Below are 23,141 nucleotides of genomic sequence, written 5' to 3' on the forward strand. Positions count from 1 at the left end.
CAACTCTTCGCGCTTAAGTGCTTTCAAAAGTCACTTTCTGGCTGTATTGAGAGCATTTTGGGGCAGCAAGTCTCTCACAGTAATTTCTTTCCTTAGGAACAGCTTACTGCTTTGTTTATACCTTTAGTCAGCGAGTCTGCGAGTCATCTGTGTAATCAGACCGGCAGCTAATCTACATCTATGTTTCTAGGACAAGGTCAAGGTTAGTTCACATGTTTGTTCGTCAACCACAAGATGGAAACTGCAAAAACCTGTGAGTTTTGTTACTGGCATATTTTTATCAAATATTTTACGCTTGTGAAAAACAGAAACAGCACTTCTGAATGATGAGCAAAAAATTGCCACGCAAGCTGTTCCATTTTAAACATTTGTTCCCTTCAGTCACTTTGATTTCAAAAGCTTGCTGCTACACGAGACAGGAGTGTGTCAATATGGCCTTTGACATAGAATTCCATATCGTTTTTAACAGAGCTTCCGCGTTAACCAGCAACAAGCGGATGTGCGGTGAAACATTTATCGTACAGCAACTCAACGTACACAATTCCAAATTCGCATCATCCGCACATTGAAAACACAGAGAATTGATGTTTCACTCAATTGGTCAGTCAACCAATCAGGCAGTCAGACAGTAGGCAATATTATTGCTACATAAAAAGCCAAGATATAAATACACTTGACTCAAACCTTGCAAAAAAATAAAAACTTATCTAATTTGAGACCATGCTTTCATTTGCTCCTTGACTACAATCTCTCATCACTAACCTCGGACAATGTTGAGCGGCTGCCCCGCGTGTCTATAGACTCGATGCTCTGTTCACTCTGTACTATGAACATGCGACTATCGTTGTCCGCAAATTGTTTAGTCGGCGTCTGCTCATCATTGTCTTCTTTGTAGTTTCTCACCAGCATGAGAGGGCCAACAACTCCAAGAATGAACTACAACATATGAAACACGAGACTTAATAAATAGAACACTTGAAAATAAGGTGTGTCTCCTCAGCTTCTAAACAACTGAGTAGAAAGTTAACACCTGGTAGTAGAAATACTACACTTTTATCTGGCTTCAAAAACATACCATTGCTGTGATTTGTGTGGAAAGTGTTTTTAAATTATTATTAAACGACATCACATAGATGAGGAACTTCAACAATTGCAAGAATTTTTGTGAAACCTATTTTGCTATATGAATTTTTTTAAACAATTTTAAATCTAAAATTGCATTTAGAACTTAAACTGGATTTCTAACTAAATAATTTCCCCTAGCATCAAAAATGTAAAATCAATAATAAATCGATGTTTTCCAAAATCCATAAGTTGTCTGTTTAACATTACTTCATTTTTAAATTAAGAAGAGGTTTTAACTTTTAGGGTTTTTCTAATTGTTATAAAATCATAAAAAACAAATTAGGCTGAATAAAGGAACACAGGCGAGACTCTTATATAAAAGCTCACAAGCTCACTCACAGTTGTAGTCTTGCATTATATTCTGTTGCTATCTATAAATAATAATAATAGATAATACAATCCCCATTTTGCCTTAGCCTGATTTCGATAAGATAAGCTTTTATTTTCACAACAAAAATGTACAAAAACGTCATGCCATCAATATTTACCTGTATCACTGTTTGTTGCCTAGCAACAACTTTACTTGGCCGACAGGGATGTTGTGAGCAAACAATGGCATAACACCAGCGTTTATTTAGTACTAATATCAACTGTTATTGATGCCGAAAGTCAAAGAATTTCAAGACCACAAACAGTTTGCCAAACGGAAGTAATCCTTGCCTGAGTTGACTAAATAAATAATCGTGTGTTTTCACCTTTTTCATCCACTTTGGAGCTTCGTTCTTCCTGCCAACTCTTTCAGCGGACGACATCAAACTCGTCACAAGTATACAGACTACTAAAAGAGCTCCACTAGTCGTTGTAAGTTGCACTAAATGATAAAGAGTATATGTAGAAACAAAAGGTTAGTTCGACAGCAATATTAATAAGATTAATTAGGTTAATAAGATTAATAAGGTTAATAAGATTATTTTGCTCAGCTATCACAATACACTGAATGAGCTGTTTTTAAAACTCAGTGAAACCCAAAAGATCTAAATGCTGGTTGATATTACACAAGATGGATGGGAAAGATTACTTGGCACCAACTCTTATGGCAGATTGACTTGCACCACCGAAATCTACTTGCAAGAATTGGGTCAGCATGCCAACTGCTTTTGGCATCTATCGCTATTTATTATTATCTCCATTTTAAAGGCTAGTTCACACTATGTCACCGTATCTCGGCATTGAAGCCACAATACTTCAGTGATTGTCGATGATAACAAAACAATGTTCATACTAACACAAACCCATCTGCATTTACATCAGCAAATACTCCGTAATGTAGTGTGCTCATTTTTCTCTTCAATTTCTCACGAAGAAACCTTTTTGCTTTTACTCGAAACAAATACTAGGCTCGCAGCAACTATCACAAACGAATATAAATAAATCACGCTATCCGCGACTGCAAATTACTGTTGCCAAAATGGTTCACATTATACAGGCAGTCACTGATGTCGATACTCGATGAAATATCGTGCAAGTTCACCAGATGGAACCTTTTCCATGTATCTGCGTTGCTTTGTCGATGCTATCGGGCCCCTGGTTCACATAGTGGACGATGAACACCAAAAGGAAAACAGTGACATACGGGGATACAGTGTGAATCAGCCTTATGGATGTATTTCCTTTAACTATTCAGCTGAAAGTTCTAATGGACTGTTATTGACTGTCCTTGTTTTCATGTTGCCAAATAAAAACCGCACATCTCCGCAAGTGAAGTTGCACATATTTGCACTCACTCTGAAAAATAAACATCCATCAAGGAATTTCCAATGCCAACTATTTACATATATCAGATCTATAAGTGAGGCAAGGCGATTCCTTTTGGACTAACTATTGCATATAGCTGATTCTATATATTCAAAAATGGTGCAAAACTAGTAAACTCTGTGAGACAAGTTTTTGGTTGGATAGATAGTTCATAAAGCGTACCAAGGTGAGGTGTGGAGTCGGTATATGGTGGGTAGATGGCGTCTACTGTACTGCTGATGGAGAGAAGGCAAAGTAGCAACAAAGCACCTATCAATAAAGAAGAGAAAACTTATCATAATATTACATGATATTTTTATTGGCCTTTGAAAAACCACAGGTGTTTTCAATGAGCTTCCAACCAGCCACAAACGGTTTGCATGTCTTCCTCTGCTAGACCATTATTTTACTTGTATTGGTTGGCATTCTCCAAACTAATATTTCTTTATAGCAATAAACATTTATCTGAGTCTTGGCACCAGGCTGTATTTTTAAATAGATGTTATCAATGACAAGGCATGATGAATGAATTGGGATCTAAAGTCAAACTTTAATTACTAAAAAACGTTTTGTCAGATATGTATTTCCTCTTTTTTCTTACTGTGTTTAACTATTAGTAATAGTGAGAGTTGGACTCATAACCATATAACATTGCTAATACCTGTGCTTTAGCAGTACTAAAATATGTTCAGATAACTATATTCAGATAACTATATTCAGACAACTATATTCAGATAACTATATTCAGATAACCATATTCAGATAACTATATTCAAATAACTATATTCAGATAACTATATTCAGATAACTAAATTCAGATAATTATATTTAGATAACTATATTCAGATATATTTCCGGACACCTTTAGGAGTTAGTCACTTTTACAAGTTCTAAGGATGTTAGCTGATTGTAACGGGGCTGTCTGTTGTAGCAATGAGTATTTCTTCACATCAACTCATAGTAGAGCCATCCAATCAGCTACCCCATTATTACTATTATTATTATTGTTATCGTTAATTATTATTATTATCATTATTGATTATTGTAAATTGAAGTTTTTATAGTCAGGTGCTAGCATTAAAAGAATCATTCTTAAGAAATCTGAGAATGAAACTGAAAAATTGACCTAATGATTTATTTACAGTGTATGCAATATTACTGTACGGCAAGCAATGTACAATCCAGAGGCTTTGAGTCAGACTTAAGCTTCAGGAAACTACTCCCATTTTTGGAAGATGTCGAAAGATCTGGTGGTATCATCAGTTTGCATGTCATTTTTGGAAACAAGAGATACTGAAAGCAAATGATAGCTGTTTTGCCAAGGCAAATACTTTTCGTAGTACCAGATAGATTATTCATTGTTCATTCACAGCGATTATAGATAAGTCTCCTCACAACAACACGGCTTTTCATTCCATTCATCTGGCAGCAAGCCAGGTATTTGGTTAAATTCTTTAGCGATTCACACGTTTTCACTATGATGACAGGAGAAGCTAGTACCATGCAATGATGAGTATACCAAAGATTCTGCTTGCAAAAGAACTTTCAGTGCATCAATTGACACTTGCCATTAATTGACACTTGCCATTAATTGACACTTGCCATTGACTTCAAGAAAGAGGAAATATAATTATTTTCGTCTTTCTTTCTTTGATGCCTGAAAACTGTGTCTTGAAGAGAGTACATTTTAGAAATGCTATAACTTCACTGCACTCACAGCATTTACCTCTCCACTCAGTTTATTCTAGCTAATCGCTATTGTAGTTTATTGTACTTCTACTACTTTTACTGTAGATTTCTTGGAGTTAGCTAAAAAATACTTAGTAGCGTTACCTGTAAGTTGTACCTACTGGCTATTACTCAAGGTCAAGTGCCATTTGTCTCTTGTCTGCTACAGCTCGTATTCAGACTAAATAACTATTTTTTATAGCTGACTTTCAAATGGTAGGTGCATCGGAAGTCATAATGTCTAAGTTATTCTCAGATAAGACCATCCTAAACTAGCTTTTTTGCAGGAAGTCTAACACATTGCTTTTACCCAAGTACTGATTTAAAGCATACAATATTTACAGTAGGTGATTAGACATTTCAAAGACTGCAGTAATGAATGACTGGCACTCAAATGCTGAAATTATGAACCACAAATGAATAAAAAATTAACTTTTTACCAGACAAAAAACAGCTATTACTAGTTATTTTACATTTTTTGTAAAGCATTCAGATCTCAAATAGTTTTATAACCAAAATGAGTCAGCTTGGAGAGTTTGGGAAAACAATATTGATATTTTTATTTCCTTTATTGTTCTACGCCTGCTCTAAACTTATTTTGAAAAAAATATACAGAATACTGTAGCTCTGAATACCTTAACTATTGTTTTCAAAATATCTCAATTAATTTTATATTTTTAGGTTTTAATTAAATATAAATTTTATTTTAAGAGCCATTCAGCTTTACAAAGAATATTGTTTTTTTTTTCAGAGACAAAAAAAACAATTTTTTGTTTTTTTTTTCCTAAATTACATATTTCAAAAACCAGCCAATCATATTTCTCCTACAATTTACCTATAATTATGTCTAATCTTCCTATCTAAAGTTATCCTTTATGAAAATAAACTCGTCTTTCATCCTTCAAATATGCTATAATTTTATTATTGCCGTTAAACGTGTTTTTTTCTGAACATATGTGTTAGAAATATACTTATCTAGCAAACTTTACTCTAATATACTAATTTTAGTTTTGTTGGGCTCGCATGTATGAGTAATTAAACAGAGAAAACTGTAGAGTATAAAAAACAATGAGAAATAAATACTGTAAAATGTTGTAAAAAGTGTTACAAGAAAATGCTGCCATAGCAGCATCTATACTGCTATAGCGGCATCACAGTAATTTTGGTATCTCACACGGAAGAACTGAACTAATTTGACAAGTTGTAGCTATATAGAGTCTTGACCAGCCACACTGAAAGAGTGGAGGAGTCTCTAACATATGCAGACATTTTGTAAACTTTAGCTTACTGTCCCGATTATAAATAACCAATACAGCAAGCTAACCTGCCCCCTATATTGGGCTCATATATCAGCAAACACAAATAAGTTACATGAGAAAAATGCATAATGAATTAATTAACACTGTAGTAAGATTTTAAGTGAAAAATGTGTAAGAAATTAACCCTTTCACTGCCGTGTGCCTATTTATGCAAAATCTATGGTCAACTGCCGCATGTGCATTTTTTCGAATTTCCTAGAAATTGCGTAGTAGCTTACTTTTATTTTGCGCTGACAACAAAACGATTTTTAAGACTTGTATGATATTGACAGTGTTGTCCGAAGATTTCTCTATGAAATTATACTAAATCAACGAAGCAATTTTAAATTTTTGTTTGGGAATTTCCAACTTGAACACGAACATTTTTTCTTTCTGGCGCTCAAGCTATTTAGTGTGATTATAGCTTTCGTAACTATGGCTACCTCCCAAGTTAAAAAATCGAGAATTACTTATGTTGATGATATTATAAACAATTAAGATTTAGATTTTAGGGATTACCCAGATAATTAAAGTAGCATCATCAACTCTGATGGAGGTGAAAGGAATAGTTTCGTAAGAATGAGGAACATTGTAGAGTTTCACATACCCATAGTTTCATAAATGCGCGAACTATAAATACATTGAATTTTTTGCATAGAAGCGTTTGTTAACATGTTGGAAAAATAAAATGTTTAACAAAAATGCTTTAAATAAAGTTTGAAGTTGAAAAATATTGTTTACATAACATGAAACAAAATTGGCAGTTTTCTGTAAAATGGCTGGCAGTAGGCCACAGGGATTATGTGTGTCACAATTTCCATTTCCATAACATTCCATAATTCATTTGCATATTATTTCCAATCCTATAACATTTCTATAATTAATGTTCATATTATTTCCATTTCCATAACATTTCCATAATTTATTTCCATATTATTTCTATTTCCATAACAATTCCCTATTTCATTTTCATATTATTTCCATTTCTATAGCATTTCCATAAGTCGTTTCTATATTATTTCCATTTCCGTAACATATCCCTATTTTATTTTCATATTATTTTCCTTTCCATAAAATTTCCCAAATAATTTCCATACTATTTCCATTTCCACACCATTTCATATTTCTAAAATAAAATTTCCATATCCATTTCCATAAAATTATGAAAATATTTATGTTTATGGAAATGGATATGAAAAAGTAAACATTTCCATATTATGCTTAGCAATCCTTGGACCGTCGCTAGGCCGATCGCTAAATTTGTACATGGATGGCAGTGAAAGAGTTAATTAACACTGTTATGGGTTTTCAAGTCGGTCTATAACATTTAAACAATATATCAACAACATATTAACCATTTCCTTATTTTCCAATATTTAATAATTTATTATTTTTAATAGCCTATATATTTTTTTATTGATAAATTTTTAATATTTATGAAATAATGTTTTTCCATTAATAGATAAGCCTTTCTAAATGATCTCTAATCAAGGTCGAACTTGTCTTATTTAAAAGAAAAATAGAATCTCCAAATATTAATTTTTGAAATAATAAAAACCTAAAGAAAATACTAGCAGTTGTCAATTAATAATTGCCTTATAAAACATTTGTTCTTATATTGAACACTAAACTTTGGTGGTTCTAACAGTAGCAGTTTGGAAGGCAAAGGACAAACTCCATGGACTGTTTACAGTCACCGTACATTGGAGAAAGGACGGCTGTAAAACATTGTTCAATATACTAGAAAGAAAAAACAGTTCTCACATTCCCATGTAATAAACCTATAGCTAATTGTCCTTCTAATTTACTAAATAGGAGTTTTTGCTTTCCAAATAATTCATCTGGCAGCTAGCGATATCATAACATCATTTATAACATGTAATAGCAAGCATCTGCTGACCTCATCATTTTGTTCTAAGATTTTTTATGTCCCGGATCTGCACGGAACATTTGACTACATACCATAGATGGTCTTCTCGGGACTGTCTGGTGGAAAGAGAAAGATGGCAGGCAGAATGAGAAGAAACAGCGAAATGGGTGTGACATACACTCTCATGTAGAATTTGGCCTGTCGCTCCATTCTGATTGACACTATGAAAACGTTGGTCTCATTTGGGCCGGCGAGCTCATGGCTCTATAATGTAATGCATCAAAAGTGTATTAGAGAGCTCATTGATTCACAATGCATAAAACCTTATACTAGCAAGAGAGATCATATACATATCATATATATATATATATATCATATAGATTTTATACAGTGCTGTCATAAATTATGAGAAGGGTGCATCTTGGCGCACTGGTTGTGGCCATGTTAGTCCATTTAGGAAACATATAGATGTAATTGCACATCATAAAATGCAGAAATTTCTCCTTGTTCTAGCAAAAGCAAGAAAAAGCCTTTTTGTCTCATCTTATAGCAGAGATGATGAAATTAGTGTCAACATATCATATCTGTCTAAATATTAATGCAGACACTTTTTGAGTCATTTTTAAAGCCAGTAAATTACTGGAGTTGTGCAAATTATGTTGCAACAGTATCACAAATTAGCTAGTTGAGAATACAATGAGCAAATAACTAGGCTATCTTTTGATTTCTGTCAAGGTCGGTGGCATATGTATTTTCATTGAAAAAAATGCCAGACACTGCTTACTAAAAACTTTCTCTATATTAATGTTTAGCAAATTCTGCATTTAACGATATATGGTTTGTGGTTGTTTGTATTATCATTAAGGCGGTAAATCATTGCTAGCAGCAAATGTCTCTTAAAATGTGAAGTGGTCTCATTATTTTTGACAGCACATATATGTAAAGAACTTTACACAAACTATTGAAACTTTGTGTTTTCCAACAAAATGGTTGGAACCATGTGTGTATCCTGTTTGCTTCCAGCTTCTACAGGCTTAAGAGTGCTTCATTTACTGCTGTCGGTCGACATGCTCTGAGGCTTTAATGAAAGGCATTAAAAGAGTTGCAAATGGTCAAGTCAGCACTGCTTATTTTGTCTCACTAAATGTCCCAAATGTACGTACGAGCAATATAAATAAAAATAAATAAAAATATTCCTACCGTGTTTAATGAAACAGAAAGTATTTTCCAGCCAAGATGTCTGTGAGTGCCTCTCTCTATCAGCTCACTGAGTAGAGCTATTTCGGCACCTTGGGATATCAGCTTCACCTGCATAGCAAGCAGCATCTCAAGTAAAGCAGATACTCTTATGACATATACTTCCAGATAACGTAAAGAATTTATGTGAAGGTTTTGCTTTGTACTACGTAAAAAATTTCATATAATGTAAAGTGCTGACTCTGAAGAGTTTTCAAATTTGATATCAATGGGAACCTATCTCACTGCATTTGCAAAATCAAAAAATGATGTGCGTATAACGTTATAGCTAATATATATAGAATTTCCGTAGCAGTCTAGTTTGTCGGGATAAATCATCAAATATGTCGACAAAACAGAGTATATGTAGCGGCGTAATTGTTCGTACACAATTACAGGTGATCGACTGGTGCAGGTTTTACGGCATCAGTTTACTAATCTGAATGTCACAAGTTAGAGTATCGTCGAAAGTTAGCTTTAATTCTAACTTTGCCTCTGAAATACTGATAGACAACAAACAGGTAGTACCGCTCTTTTTATATTAAAAATATTTTTCGTTTTGTTTCATTAAAGTCGTACAAAGTATTTGTTATTAGTTTTACCTTGCACAATAGACTTTGCTGTTTAGAAAAAATGAGCGTATCGTTTTAAATGAACATTGAAGATGTGGGCTCCTTATCAACTTATTGTAGAATTACCGCAATCAAGGTCTATAAAACCAAGGGAAGTTGCTCAGAAAATGGAGAAAAATAGTCGATTCAAACCATTAATACTGCAATTATAATACAGAGCACAAATTAAAAAGTTAGGTCGAGTTTTTCTTTTGTATGACCAAAGGGTGAGTTTGCAAAGATCTTAGACCATATTAGGCAATTTACATGCATTTTACTGTTTGTATAACTTAAAACCCCTACAATATAAACGTTCCTGGGATGAATTATTGACATTGTAGGAGCTCCCACTGTAAGTAACATTGCATCTAATTAACATGCATGTATCACTTCCTTCGCTCGTATTTGAATATTTCTTTTTATACTAGTTGTTATTCCTTTGCTAAATTATCTTTAGTCACAGTTTTATATGATACAAAAAGTTATCTAAAGCCAAAAATTATAAATATTAGTATCATTCCTGTATAAAAAGGTCACTCAGATCCAAAGCTGTGACAACTACATGTAGTTGTACATTTATTACAGTACAATTAACATGTGTTGCACTCATATTAACAAATGTTACACTGCTGCTAATAAGTGTTACAATGTTGTTAACAAGTGTAGCACTGTTAGTAACCTGTGTTACACTGTTGTTAAAATGTGTTACGCTTTAATATACATGAGTTGGACTGTTGTTAGCAAGTATAACATAGCTTCTAACAACGATTACATCTCTGTGTCAATAAAAACTTAAAACAGGGTGTTGTATAATCAGGTGAGTGGGCCCCATGCTACGCTGATGTCTGAGGTCATTGCAGTTGCAGATAGTAAGAAGAGGTTAAACGAGAAGTCCGGTGACGTAGTAGTGACGCAGTAGAGAGAGTGTTATAAAAACAATTGCAAGACAGGAGCGATCCCTTCTTTCGCTCATTTCATGTAAATTTATCTATGGTGAAGAATTAATTGTGCCGTGAAGTAACGAAGGCCACTTATCCAAAGCTGGTGTTTGGTGAATATGGTGATGGTTTGTGGGAGCGATTCGTAGAAGGGATGAATTGATGTACCGAGAGTGCAGTTGAGAGGAAAGGTTATGAAAATGATGGCAACAAAGTGCCTATTATGAGAGGTAAAGCTAAGTTAGTGCCGCTATTGAGAGCTATTGGGCATAGTGGTAGAGAAGTATTAAAAGGTGCAGAGTTTAATGTACATGTAGATGGTGCAAATTCCATTTATGAAGAAGCAGTGGAGATTTTGCGGGAACATTATGGTAGACAGGAGAGCATGTTTGTAAAGGGGCATAGGTTTTTGACAGCTAGGCAGGCACTTAGTGAATGTGATAGAGAGGTCTTACAATGAGTTGAGAGTTCAAGCAGGTATTTTGAGGTAGGGAGTAATGGTGATAGAGTAAGGTTTGCCTTTATAGTGGCAGTTAACAGGTTGAGAAATAGAGTAGAGATTTGATGAAGAATGCCAATTTGACTTGGGTGATGTTGAATGAGGCATTGAGGGCTTGTGAGATAACGAATAATTTAGACAGGTTCTTGAGAGCGAACAGTAAAGGCTACGATTTGAAATGTGAGATTTAAAAGGAGGTAGCAGAGGTGTCAGAGTGTGACAGTCATGCGCAGTACCGGAGGGGTGGTGGTGGTGATAGAGGATATGATTCAAGAGGTAGATTTTTTTCTAGAAGTAGTCCTAAGAGTGATGAAAAGTATTATGGTGATAGTAGTGATGAGCATGATATTTATAGGTATGGCATGAGGATTCGAGAGTATAGTGAGAACAGAGACAGTAGGAGGTATAGAGACAATAGCAGAGAAAGGCATGGCTCTAGAATGGAGCAAATAGTAGAGAAAGTAGCAGAGATAGAGTTTGCTACAATTGTAAGTGAAGCGGCCATAAAATGCAAAATTGTCTCTCCATTAAATATTTTTCTTGTGGGCGACGAGGACATGTATCCTGATATTGTAAGAATAAGAGTAAAAAAGTAGGGTATGACAGACGAAGTAGCAGCAGTGGATTAGGAAGTAGCTGCGTCAGCAGCTATGAGAGGTATGGTAGTCGGGATAGCAGTAGGGAGAGGTATAGAGGCAGACAAAGCCCCCATGAGATGAGAGATAATTCAAATAGATACAGAGATAATAGTATAGATAGGCTTGAAAGACAGTCATAAAGAGAGCCGTGAGACACATGGGTATGATGAAAAAGATCGTGACAGTAGTAAGGCCAGCAGTGTTAGATTTTCTGGCTCTATAGATAAGTATGGTGAAGACACTTAACTAAGCCAAGTAATTGTACAGCTTCCGAAAGTTAATGCGGAGAATGTCGAATTTACAATTGATATTGGAGCAGAGGTGTCGACTGTAACTGAGTAAATGACCAACAGGTTGAACCTACCGCTAGAGAAGCTATGGACTGTCTTGGCAGGAATAGATAGTCGTAAATTAAGTATAGTTGGTAAAGCAAGAGTTCAGCTGAAAAGTAAATATTGATTTATGAAGAAGGAATCTAATGCAAACCCTTTGAGCATAACCAAGTTGAGGCAGCTGAATCTGTTGTCTGTGATTAAGCAACAACGAGTTTGACCCGGTAAGAGAATTTAAGGAAATTTTTAAAGGTCTAGGTACTATGCCAGGTCTTTTTAAAATTAAGTTAAAGGAAGGTACAGAGCCAGTGAGGTTATATTCACCTAGACTCATAGCAATTGGGTACAAGCAATTAGACCCATAGCAATTAGCACAGTATGTTGGCAAATAAAGTGATTGAGTGGGTTTAAGAACCCAATGAGTTGTGCTCAAGGCTAATAATAGCATCTTAGGCAGGGGAAGATAAAGATATGTGTAGATTTGACTGGGCTGAACCAATCTTTCAAGATCGAGGGTGACCCTCTGTCTAAGATTTCAGATTTGCTCAGTGAATTGTCAAAGAGAACAATGTTTTCAAAGTTAGATGAAATTCAGGGTTTTGGCAAGTTCAGATGGAGGATAGGTCAAAGTCACTGACAACCTTTATCACCCTTTGAGGTAGGTACAGGTTCCGTCAGATGCCATTTGGTATCTCCTCTGCTCCTGAATTTTTTTTAGAGAGTGATGAAACAGGTTATTGGTAGTACGAGCGGAGTAGTATGTTTGATGAATGATATTCTGGCACATGGGAGAGATACAGATGAGCATTGGCCAAGATAAAGAGTGGTGGTAAGGGGAATCAGGTGTTCAGGCATGACATTAAGAAAGGATAAGTGGGAGTTTGGCAAAAGTGAGATCAGGTTTTTAGGCTATTTGGTTAGCGCGGCTGGCATTAAACCAGATCAATGTAAAGTTGAGGCAGTTTTACGCTTGAAGCCGCCGGCTAATAAAACAGAGGCGAGAAGGTTTACAGGGATAGGAAACTATTTGAGTAAGTTTAACGAGAAGGTAGCAAAGCTATGCACACCAATTTACAAAGTGTCAGGAAATAGATCAGAGTGGTATTGGGGTCCAGATCAAATAAAGGGATTTGGATGAGATGAAGATAGCTTGAACTAATGCACCAGTATTATGTGCCTTCGATTTGAATAAGTTGTCTGTGTAAGTCATGTTAGTTTATTCATTTATGCAACACAGGGCTTGTTTACTTTTAGAACTGTTTCAATTTATTAATAGCCTGGTAATTGGTCTGTGAAATTCAAAATGCATCCTGTTAAATCTAACTAGAGGATATTAAAACTGATAGCTATAGTGGTAATTATGACACATGGTCTGAGATGTACATCACACACCGTTTGTAGCAGTTGAACTTTTTTAATATTGTTGAATTCATTTATTGGATGTTAGTAATCTAAAAAAAAACTATTTTAGAAGGAAAATATGTTTTAAACCAATAATTGTACTTTAATGTGGTTAAATGGATTAAAAGAATGAAACCATGAAGGCACTATTGAACAGTCCAGGTTGTACTCTCTGCAAATATATAAACTTTGATCAGCCAATCACTAGGCATGTGGTCTTCAAGGGTCCAATAAGAAGACTTGCTATAAAGTGTCAATAAGATTGTATTACCTTTAGTGTGTTTTAGTTGAATGTACGGCGTTGCCCGGGTAATAAAAAAGTCTTTGGACAGAAATTTTACTTTTATTTAACATATACTGCATTTATCATTCTGACTTTTAAACTTCATATCATGGGAAAAGTGTTTTTGTACAGTTTAAATGAATTAAGGGAAAAAGAAAACAACTTTTTCAAACAACTGTAACTTTTAAATTTCATATCATGAAAGAAGTGTTTTGTTGAAATAAATTAGGAAAAAACAAAACTGTTGAGGTGTTTAAATGTAAATGTGAAAGCATTAGCAAGGAAGGGCTAATCATAGTCTGTTTTGCTACAATTACAACGAAAAATTATTTGGTATCCAATTATATGGTTTTAATTCGTTTCAGTGTTGGCATCATAAGGCAAAAATATTGTATTGACTTACAAAATGGTATAGAAAACTATAGTAATTATCTAATGCAGTTACTGCCTGGTAAAAATCATCAAGATCATTCTCGTTAAAAAGTAGTAACAAAACAATATGTTAACCTTAGTAACTATAGTTAACTATAATAACTTTAGTGCATTTTTTGGCTATGATCTGCAAGAAAATGTAAGATTACAATGTACTACGTGCAGAGTTCTCACCTTCAAGACAAACGTGCAACATAAATGTTGAAATTAACTTATATGAATTTAGCTTATTAGAACACACTTTAGAAGGTTTTAGTATGCATTTTAGTAAACTTTTAACTAAAATTTTATCACTTATCTGCTTGCAAACCAGTTTTTACCATAACGGATGACGCTGAACTGATATACAATCGCAAAATTTTAATTTTCATAGAAATTTTTGTTGATACCGTTTTTGGGAAAACAAATAAGCCCTAGTGTGGCGAGAACAAAAAGCATCAGAGAACAAAAAAAGAATCATGTTTCATAGAGTTAACAGAGTTCATAGGGTTTCAACTAATTCAATTAGAGAATTATAATTAGAGAAAAGGGTGTATACAGTATATAATTAGATCTATGAATAGATGAGTCTTTGTAGACTCGTGGTTAGACAATTGGAATACCATTATTTGATAGTGTTCATTGTGAGTTCAAATCCAGCAGTTTTTAATTTCAAAATTTTAATAGCTACAGCTGGACAAATCAAACTACAGACACACTAACTTTGAGATTTGTAATTATATAGATTATAGGATGGGTAACAGTAAGTCTGATGCATAGTCCAAACTGACACTCACAGATTACTAGTGACTCAACTCTTCCATAAAGAACAGACAGCGCTGACAACACAACACAACCTTAGAAAAGTAGAAGTCGTCAGCTGCCTATGGTCCTTCCTATTAGCTCAGCTACCAGAGATGTTATCTCTCCTCTCACAGTCTCATAAACAAATAATTGTAAAGCATAAAATCTGTCAGCTGTTGTGACCTTCACCATTAACTCAATAACTAATCAAATCTATAATAGGTAAGTCGATATGGCTATTGGCAGCACTGTCAGCACATATACATCAAAACCTGTTTTTGAAAAGCAAACAATACCTTCGGTATTTTGAAATTTGATCCGCCCACTCTTGGGGTGAGATAGTCATTTGTACTAACGCTAAAGTAACCATGAGGCTAGCTATAAACACATTAGCTAATTAAGAAAGCCTTAATATATCTGGGTGTAAGTTATAGCTATGTTAGAGTGATTAATTTATACCTTTAAATCTTGACGGCCTCAAACTATAAGCAGTTTTTAAAACTTTATAACATTTATAGCAAAATCCCCAGTTTAAGAATAACTATCTTAAAAAACTTTCATAATATTGTGATAAAATTGTGTTTATTGTGACTAATTTGTGTTTTGATTATGAACCAAAAAGATTTTATAAATTATGGTCTAGTAAAAAGTAATTGTAATATATACTCTTATACTGTATATAATATAATATATAATTTTTTAATCAGGTTTTGGCTAATTAACTAAACAGTCTAAATTGTCTCTAGAAAAAATTGCTTTATCTGAAAGGCGCATTTTAATTCAATGTGCTATGAATTCAATTCATGAATCAGCTTTTTGTTTTAACTTTAATTTATGAGTTGATTTATAGCACTGAGTTTAATTCATGAGTTGGTTTATAGTTCTGAGTTTAATTCATGAGTTGGTTTATAGTTCTGAGTTTAATTCATGAGTTGGTTTATAGTTCTGAGTTTAATTCATGAGTTGGTTTATAGTTCTGAGTTTAATTCATGAGTTGGTTTATAGTTCTGAGTTTAATTCATGAGTTGGTTTATAGTTCTGAGTTTAATTCATGAGTTGGTTTATAGTTCTGAGTTAAGATCATAAGTTAGCTTTTAGGTTTAAGTTAAGTTTTATGAGTCTACAATTAACTCCGAACTTGGATTGAAAAGCCAAAATTTGAATGTGGCTGAAATAAAACAACTTCCTTCAGTAAAATTGTTTTTAATTCATTTCTTTATGTTTTTTTCAAGGTTTACTAAAAGCTGCATCAAACTTGCTGTAAAAAAGTGCTGCAATCCTGACTCTTATCAACTTGTATTGTGTTTAAAGCAAGGTCGGATGATGTTTGGTAAAATAGAGTTTTGGCACATTACTTAACCTTTTGACTCCCGTTCCCGTAATTTTACGGGCTGAAAGCGCAGTCTCAGCGTACCAAACCCGTAATTGCCCGTCAGATCTGAGTCTTCGATACGTATTTTTTAAATTCATTTATTTATTTTAAAAACGGCACTAAAATTTTTAATTAATATTTTTAGGAGTTTTAAAAGATATCACACTACTATTTTGAGGCAGTAATGAGTCCATTATACGCATGTGCAAAAAGAACACGTTGCTAAAAGTTGATCGTTCTTTTTGGAAAGCTTATCATCATGAACGGACGCGATATTTCAAGCGCTGCTAAAAAGATTCGTTTACAGGAAGATATCGACTGGTATGAAAGTGAAGCAGAGGATTTCAGTGCAGAAGAATATGAAGAAGAAGATGAAAGTGAAAAATAAATTCGACAGAGTGAATCGGAGTACGAAAGTGAGAGTGAAACGGCCGGCGTTGAAGGAGGGAGTCATGACGGATTTCAGAGAGGAGCTGATTTAAAACCAAAAGAATTACATTTTGCTGACAGCCTGGCAGGAGTATAAGTTTGAATTCTTAAACAGGTAAGTGTTTTTATTATTCAAAGCTTTTTAAACATCGGCCATGATAAATGTTTTATTTAACGAAACGAATAAATATGGCCTTCAAAAACATTGCGATGCTTCGGAGCCTGTTGATGATAAATATTTGGCGAGTTGCTTGTTTAGTTTTGCATATAGGTATTTTCAAAAAGCCTACTCTATTGCCTTACTGGTCCACATTCCTTTATTATCTACGCTGATTTTTAATCAGTTTATAAATTGAACGAAAATTAGGAGCAAGTTTACACTTTATTGACAATTTTGAAGACCCTGCTGGCAATAAATTGTTCAAATTAAAAAATGTTTTTGCCATGACATGCGACTGGTTCTATCCTGTTTTTCTATCTGATAAATTTATATTTGTAGATGAAAGCTTGCTGGCATGGAAAGGCTGGCTCAACTTCAGACAGCATATTCCATCTAAAAGATCTAAATTTGGAATTATGTTATTTGCTTTCCATTGCTGTCTCTGGCTATGTGCACCAATTGTCTGTATACATTGTCGATGAGCAAGCTGATTGCACTGGCAGCGGAGTCAATTTTGGAATATCTTTGTGCGAGTCATGTTTTGATCCTTACCATGCTAGCTAAATTTATTTACAAATGGTATTTTATTTAGTTTCTGCAAATGCTTCACTGCTTTGTATTGCTAGCTTTTGTACATACATTTGCTAATCTATTGTATTAGTTGTGCATTGATGTGCTGTATTTGTTGCACACTGCCATCTTCAGAGCAGCAGTCTAATCAAATAGTTTAGTTCTCATATTGTTCTGCAATCTAGCAGTCCATGATTTGCTGTTTCTGCTCATAAATGTTGCTTCCTGTCTTTTGCTGCTTCACCAAATGTGTGAAAATAGGCTCACGACTCAATTCTTCTTGCACACATCCAGTTAATCTTTGCTGCAGCACACATGAATCTGTGCAATGACTTTATATGCAAATTTTTTACATAAATCTAGTCTCAAGAAATGCATAAAAATTCAGAGCAAAAAATTGTAACTGCGCATATATAGATGTCTAGCTGCAAAGTTTTTGCAAGCTGTGTGGAGGAAAAAATCTCATTCTGCAGGAAAATGTCTCAGCTTCCAGATGCATATTCATTTGCAGTTTTGTGCCAATTTGCACGAAGGTTGGAGCAACCTTGTCGGATGACTGTCTTGCGCTGCTTGTGGACATGGCGTATCGAGCTTTTCCAATGGCGCTCCCGCTATACATCGGAGCTCATAACTCCGCTTTCAATGCTCTTGGACGACTAATTTTTTTTGCAAATTGTTGTGAGCATATGAATCCATGCAAGAATTATTTATACAACATTGCCAATTGCTTTTAGTGAATATAAAATACAATTGAAAATGACGTACTAACATAAAAAAACTCGTAGCTTCAACGAATTGCGACTATTGCAGGTAAGCAAATACAAGCTAACTACATTAAAAAAGTATCAGCTTGTAGAGAAATTTCTCAGGATTCTGATGCATGTTAATTTATGTAACTACCTCAATTTTAAAGAAAATTGATGCAGTTTTTACGCAGTGGTGTCGAAGGCTCAAATCGCCATAGTAAATGCACTGGTACGCTGGGGAATTTCCAGCCGTAAGCCCGCGGTCGCTAAAGGGTTAACAATGAAAACAATAATAATAATGAAATAATAATAATAATAGTGATATGTCTGTATAATTCTGTAGAAACTCTGCAACAAGTAGCATGGATCCATAACAGAATAACTTTAGATGCTTTCTTATTCTAGGTGGGAATTTTGAAATTTTACAGCTCCTGAATGGTATGTACATTGACTCATGCATATACATTGTAAGGTTTTAGGTTAATTGTGGTGTGAAGTTTGAGTTGATTTTGTGAGCCTGATTACTTTTTTTCTTTATGTTTAGAATCATTTCAGTAAAGACAAAAAAGCAAATGTTTACACAAAATTATATATTTTTATATTATTTAATACATTCAGACTTAAATTTATGTTTTTACGCCAGCTTTAGTTGAAAGAAGCATGAAGTTTTGGAAGGCTGGTCTTTTGCATATGCGCCATTTGACTAAACCAGATTTTAGTTGATATCATCAGAGATTATCTTATCTTAGTTCTTTCCTTGTCATTTGAGATTTTGTTTGTCGTTTTAGGCGATCTGACTGTCAGGATGTTTCAAGATTAAAATCGACAAAACTTGATCGCTGATAAAATGCTCAGAAAAAAATATGTACCCAGGTTTGCCCAAAATGGCACAAGTTCATCTTCAAGGCTTGTGAATTATTTGCCAAGCTTTAGAAGCATACTCAGTCATATGAGTATGCGAATGCTTATAGTACATCAATACCTCCACTGATAATAATTATAATAACAGTACGACTGAGGTAAGGTGTTTGTTATTAAGGAAGTGGCAAATGCGTGAGGCCTCATAAAGGTGCATTTATATGAGCAAGTAAAATGCCAAAAAACCAGCGCTTTTTCTTTCTCGAGCATCTTGAATCGCCAGTATAAACAAAGAATCTCCCGTCGCTATCGTCACAAGGGTCGTCCTGGCGTCACAAATTACATGCTGACGTTGCAAATGGCCTTCTGACATCCGCTACGAGCGAAAAACTGGTACATTTGCGGAATTCAAGTGCTGGGTGTGCGCCAACCATAGTTCAACAATTCAGTGTCCCTTCGAATAAAACTATTAAATAATTAGAAACCATTACAAAAAAAGCTTGCAGTTTATTCAATACAGCTTCGTAGAATACATTATATTACATGCAGACAGTAAAAAAATTTTGTTATACATGTATAAATGTGTTTTTTTATAATTTGATATTCCTTATTTATTAAGCAACTACAAATGGATAATGCATCATATTTTGTTGTTAGGGTCATATAGTTGTTAAATGTTCAAGTCATCGATAAACTGAGGGAATAGCAAATTGTGTGCTCTGTACGATCTATTAAAAGAATATATTTGAAGTTATTGAGCTGTCAAAAAAACAGATACTTTCCGAATATATTAGTTAAGACTATGCCTGCTAAGGTGTGTCTATCACCTATATTTCTAGTAAAAATGGTCTAGCATCTATATATATCTAGTAGAATTGGTCTAGCATCTATTATATCTAGTAGAATTGGTCTAGCAACTATATCTATGTATAGTATCTATATTTGGTAGAATTGGTTCATTGTCTATGTCTAGTACGCATGTCTAGTAAAATTGGTCTAGTATCTATTTCTAGTATACATGTCTAGTAGAATTGGTCTATTATCTTTATCTAGTAGAACTGTTCTAGTATATATAGCTATGTTTAGTATCTATATTTAGTACAATTTTTCTAGTATCTCTAACAGGAGGCATATCATAAGTATCCGCCTCATATAATATAATATAATATAATAAGTTGCTTAACTTCGTGAACTATTTTAGTAACTATGTGTGACAATATTTCTATTTTAAGTGATTATGCTAAAAAAGGCAATGTCTGAACCATATTGTTATAACATTATTTTGCTGCCTTCTGTTTAATCAGCTGCTGTCCTTTTGAAAATACCCTTTTCCAATGTCGTCTCAATGTTATGTGTGCAAACACCATTTTTTCTCTCTTATATATATTTGAGTGTGCAATGGCATAAAATTTGTTATGTTTTTTCCGTTCTTACCTCTACCAAGCTTCATCTTTAGATCTATATGTGAAATTGATTAGAACTTCCGAATGCAATATAGACATTACGCAATGACCTGCAATGAACCCAAATGAATACATTTTGGCAGCACGCAAAAAATAATTTTTGGCATCGATTGCTTTTCATGGCATGACATATGTGTGAAGACAGGGAAAGGCTTATCAAATTTCTCTTCTCTTTTAAAATTATCTAACAGGCTAACACAAAAACATGCCGCTAAAGTACGGATGGCCTTAGGACTGCTCAAATGGGTTGGCACCGACTCTACCCAGTCTACATAGGCATGACCATCACGGGAGATGTCCTAGTATACATACATGTCTATACTGCAAACTGCAGGTGTATTTCTAGCAGCAAATTGACAACATCCATTTCCTTGCGCATTAGTTCTGTAACCACACTATCTAGTACAAAAATGCGCTTTTGTATAAAGATTTCAATGTGCTCATATTTCATGCCATGTTTTTCTCCTAACATATTTTATATGTGAACAGGACTTTGAGCATAAAGTGCTGTTATTGACAAATTTGCTATTTGTATTAAAGCGAATTGTGCTGCAAATATGAGCAGGAATATTGGTGAAGACAAAAACCAACAAATCCTGTTAAAGAATGGCATGTCATAGCTGACAGAGAGAAGCATCGTACTAGCGCTGACAGAGAGAGGCAGCATACTAGCGCTTACATAAATAATGAGGACAGGAAGCGTGCCAGCACACGAATCAAAAGTGTACAGGTTAGGTATGCATAGTTGGATAAAGCAATGATATCTTAATCAGCTGTCTGGCAAACACCTATCGCTGGATTTATGAGTTTTTAATATTTATCAAATATTTTTGGTTTACAAAAGGCTTTGTATATATGTGTGCATCCACCGTGTCATTTCACAAGATAAACACATTTGCCAAAAACCTATAAAACATTATTAATAGCCTGTCTAGACTGACTGCGTGATAACAAACATTCGAGCAGATAAATCATCGTAATGGTTTTATCTAGCGAGAAGGTAAGCTAACGAGTGAAGCTTGTCTGATTTCCCTCTTGAGAAATAATTCTATTTCATGAATACATTAGTAGAGTCACTTGGGCTTTTAGGTTGAGTCATGATACTTGTACTTACCATGTGGTCAGGGTGGTAAAGCTGTATGTAGCAGTCCTGCGTGTCTCTAGGGAACTTGGTCATATCAAACCGACAGGGTATTTCCTCCTGTACCGTTAAAACCATGCTCACATTGCCTGTGTGTGTTACATCGGCTCGCATCACAGCATCGGCTTTAGGAAGAGGGCGATCACTAGGGTAAACAAATTGCTAGACTAGTAAATGCATGTAGCAAATCCTTAGAACATCAATACCAACGTCCAATTTCAATTCTCTGAGGAGAGCCTTATTGTCAACAGGAAATGAGTAGCGGTTGCACAGCTTGCCAGAATATAGTGTTAGTTTGCTAAGCACAGCGGAAAATATTCTGCATCTCAAGTCTAGATTCAGAAAACATCAAATATCTCTCTACTCACAGCGTCTGTTTTCTGATGTTTATGGACTTGGATTGAAACCATGAATTTATAAATAAAATGTAGTTGGTCACAGAAATGAATATGCATCTCCTATTGCATAACTCTGTTTGAGAAATAACTTGCTAGTAACAGTGAGTCTCTCATGTAATTGACTACGCTGATCAGCTAGTAGTAACCAAATAGTTGTAATAATTATAAGGTGAGTATTTGCTCATTATGCAAGACAACTGTGAATAACTACCTCATTAAACATAGAAATCCAATTGATGTCACAGTGCAACAATAAAAATGCAAATGTAGTCAGATGAATGGAGTTGTGGAAGCTGGAATTAACTGATACATGCGAAGATAAGAAGTGTCCTGTTTGAGCAGTACATGGATTCCCTCAAAACTCAATATAGAAATCAAAAAGGTAATGTGATAAAAACGGGGTATAGCAATACATATGTGTTGCGATCTCAGAAACCATGGTTATGTCGCAAGTCACGAAGTTGAGTTATTCGACTTTGAAGCTGCACTAACTGAATTTATAATATTCGTAACGATTTTTGCAACACATGCATTTAGACCAGAGTAATCTTTCCAAATCTGAAGTCAGTTTAGCCAATAGAAGTCTCCAACCATCGGAAAAAAACCCTTAAAGTCGTTGCTATGCTAAACAGGAAGTTCTAAAAAATGGCGTCCAATAAAAGTAATCGACTCGTTTTTGCCGATTTCAAAAATAATTCTGCCATTTTGAAGACTTTTAATGAGTACTTTGGTATTCCAACTGATGCCAAAAACAGTGAAAGTAAAGGGAATGATGATGATAATTTCCTAACAATTTTTATAAGATTATTATATTTAATTATAAGAATAGTTATTCGATTTTATATGATTATTATAAGATTTAATTACAAGAATTACTATACGAATTTACAAGATTGGAAATATATAGTGTCTAACGGTGTTCATTATGGTACTGTTGATATTTGTTTAAGGTTTTGTTTGTGATACTACAGCTGTGCCCAAAATTGCGATACTGTCAAGCCGTTTTTAATATCTGCAAAATTAAGAATAAGTAGGCTAAAGGTCCGATCACACGTAACGAATTATTCGTTTATTCTGACCGAATTCACGAGTTTTA

The 23,141-nt window shown here is 34.4% G+C and overlaps 1 protein-coding gene across 1 annotated transcript in view; it reads right to left on the bottom strand.

Annotated features, from left to right (window-relative positions):
- Window positions 1–23,141, bottom strand: part of LOC137391402 (acetylcholine receptor subunit beta-type unc-29-like) — a 40,057-nt gene that overhangs the window by 1,702 nt on the left and 15,214 nt on the right. The window contains exons 5-10 of the mRNA XM_068077864.1: window positions 21,621–21,792; window positions 8,956–9,063; window positions 7,848–8,019; window positions 3,043–3,129; window positions 1,821–1,936; window positions 763–936 (exon numbers count right to left, since the gene is read on the bottom strand). Coding sequence (XP_067933965.1) covers window positions 763–936; window positions 1,821–1,936; window positions 3,043–3,129; window positions 7,848–8,019; window positions 8,956–9,063; window positions 21,621–21,792 — 829 coding nt within the window. The remainder of the gene's footprint in view (window positions 1–762; window positions 937–1,820; window positions 1,937–3,042; window positions 3,130–7,847; window positions 8,020–8,955; window positions 9,064–21,620; window positions 21,793–23,141) is intronic.

Source organism: Watersipora subatra, chromosome 3 (assembly GCF_963576615.1).
Source record: "Watersipora subatra chromosome 3, tzWatSuba1.1, whole genome shotgun sequence".
Lineage (NCBI taxonomy): Eukaryota > Metazoa > Bryozoa > Gymnolaemata > Cheilostomatida > Watersiporidae > Watersipora > Watersipora subatra.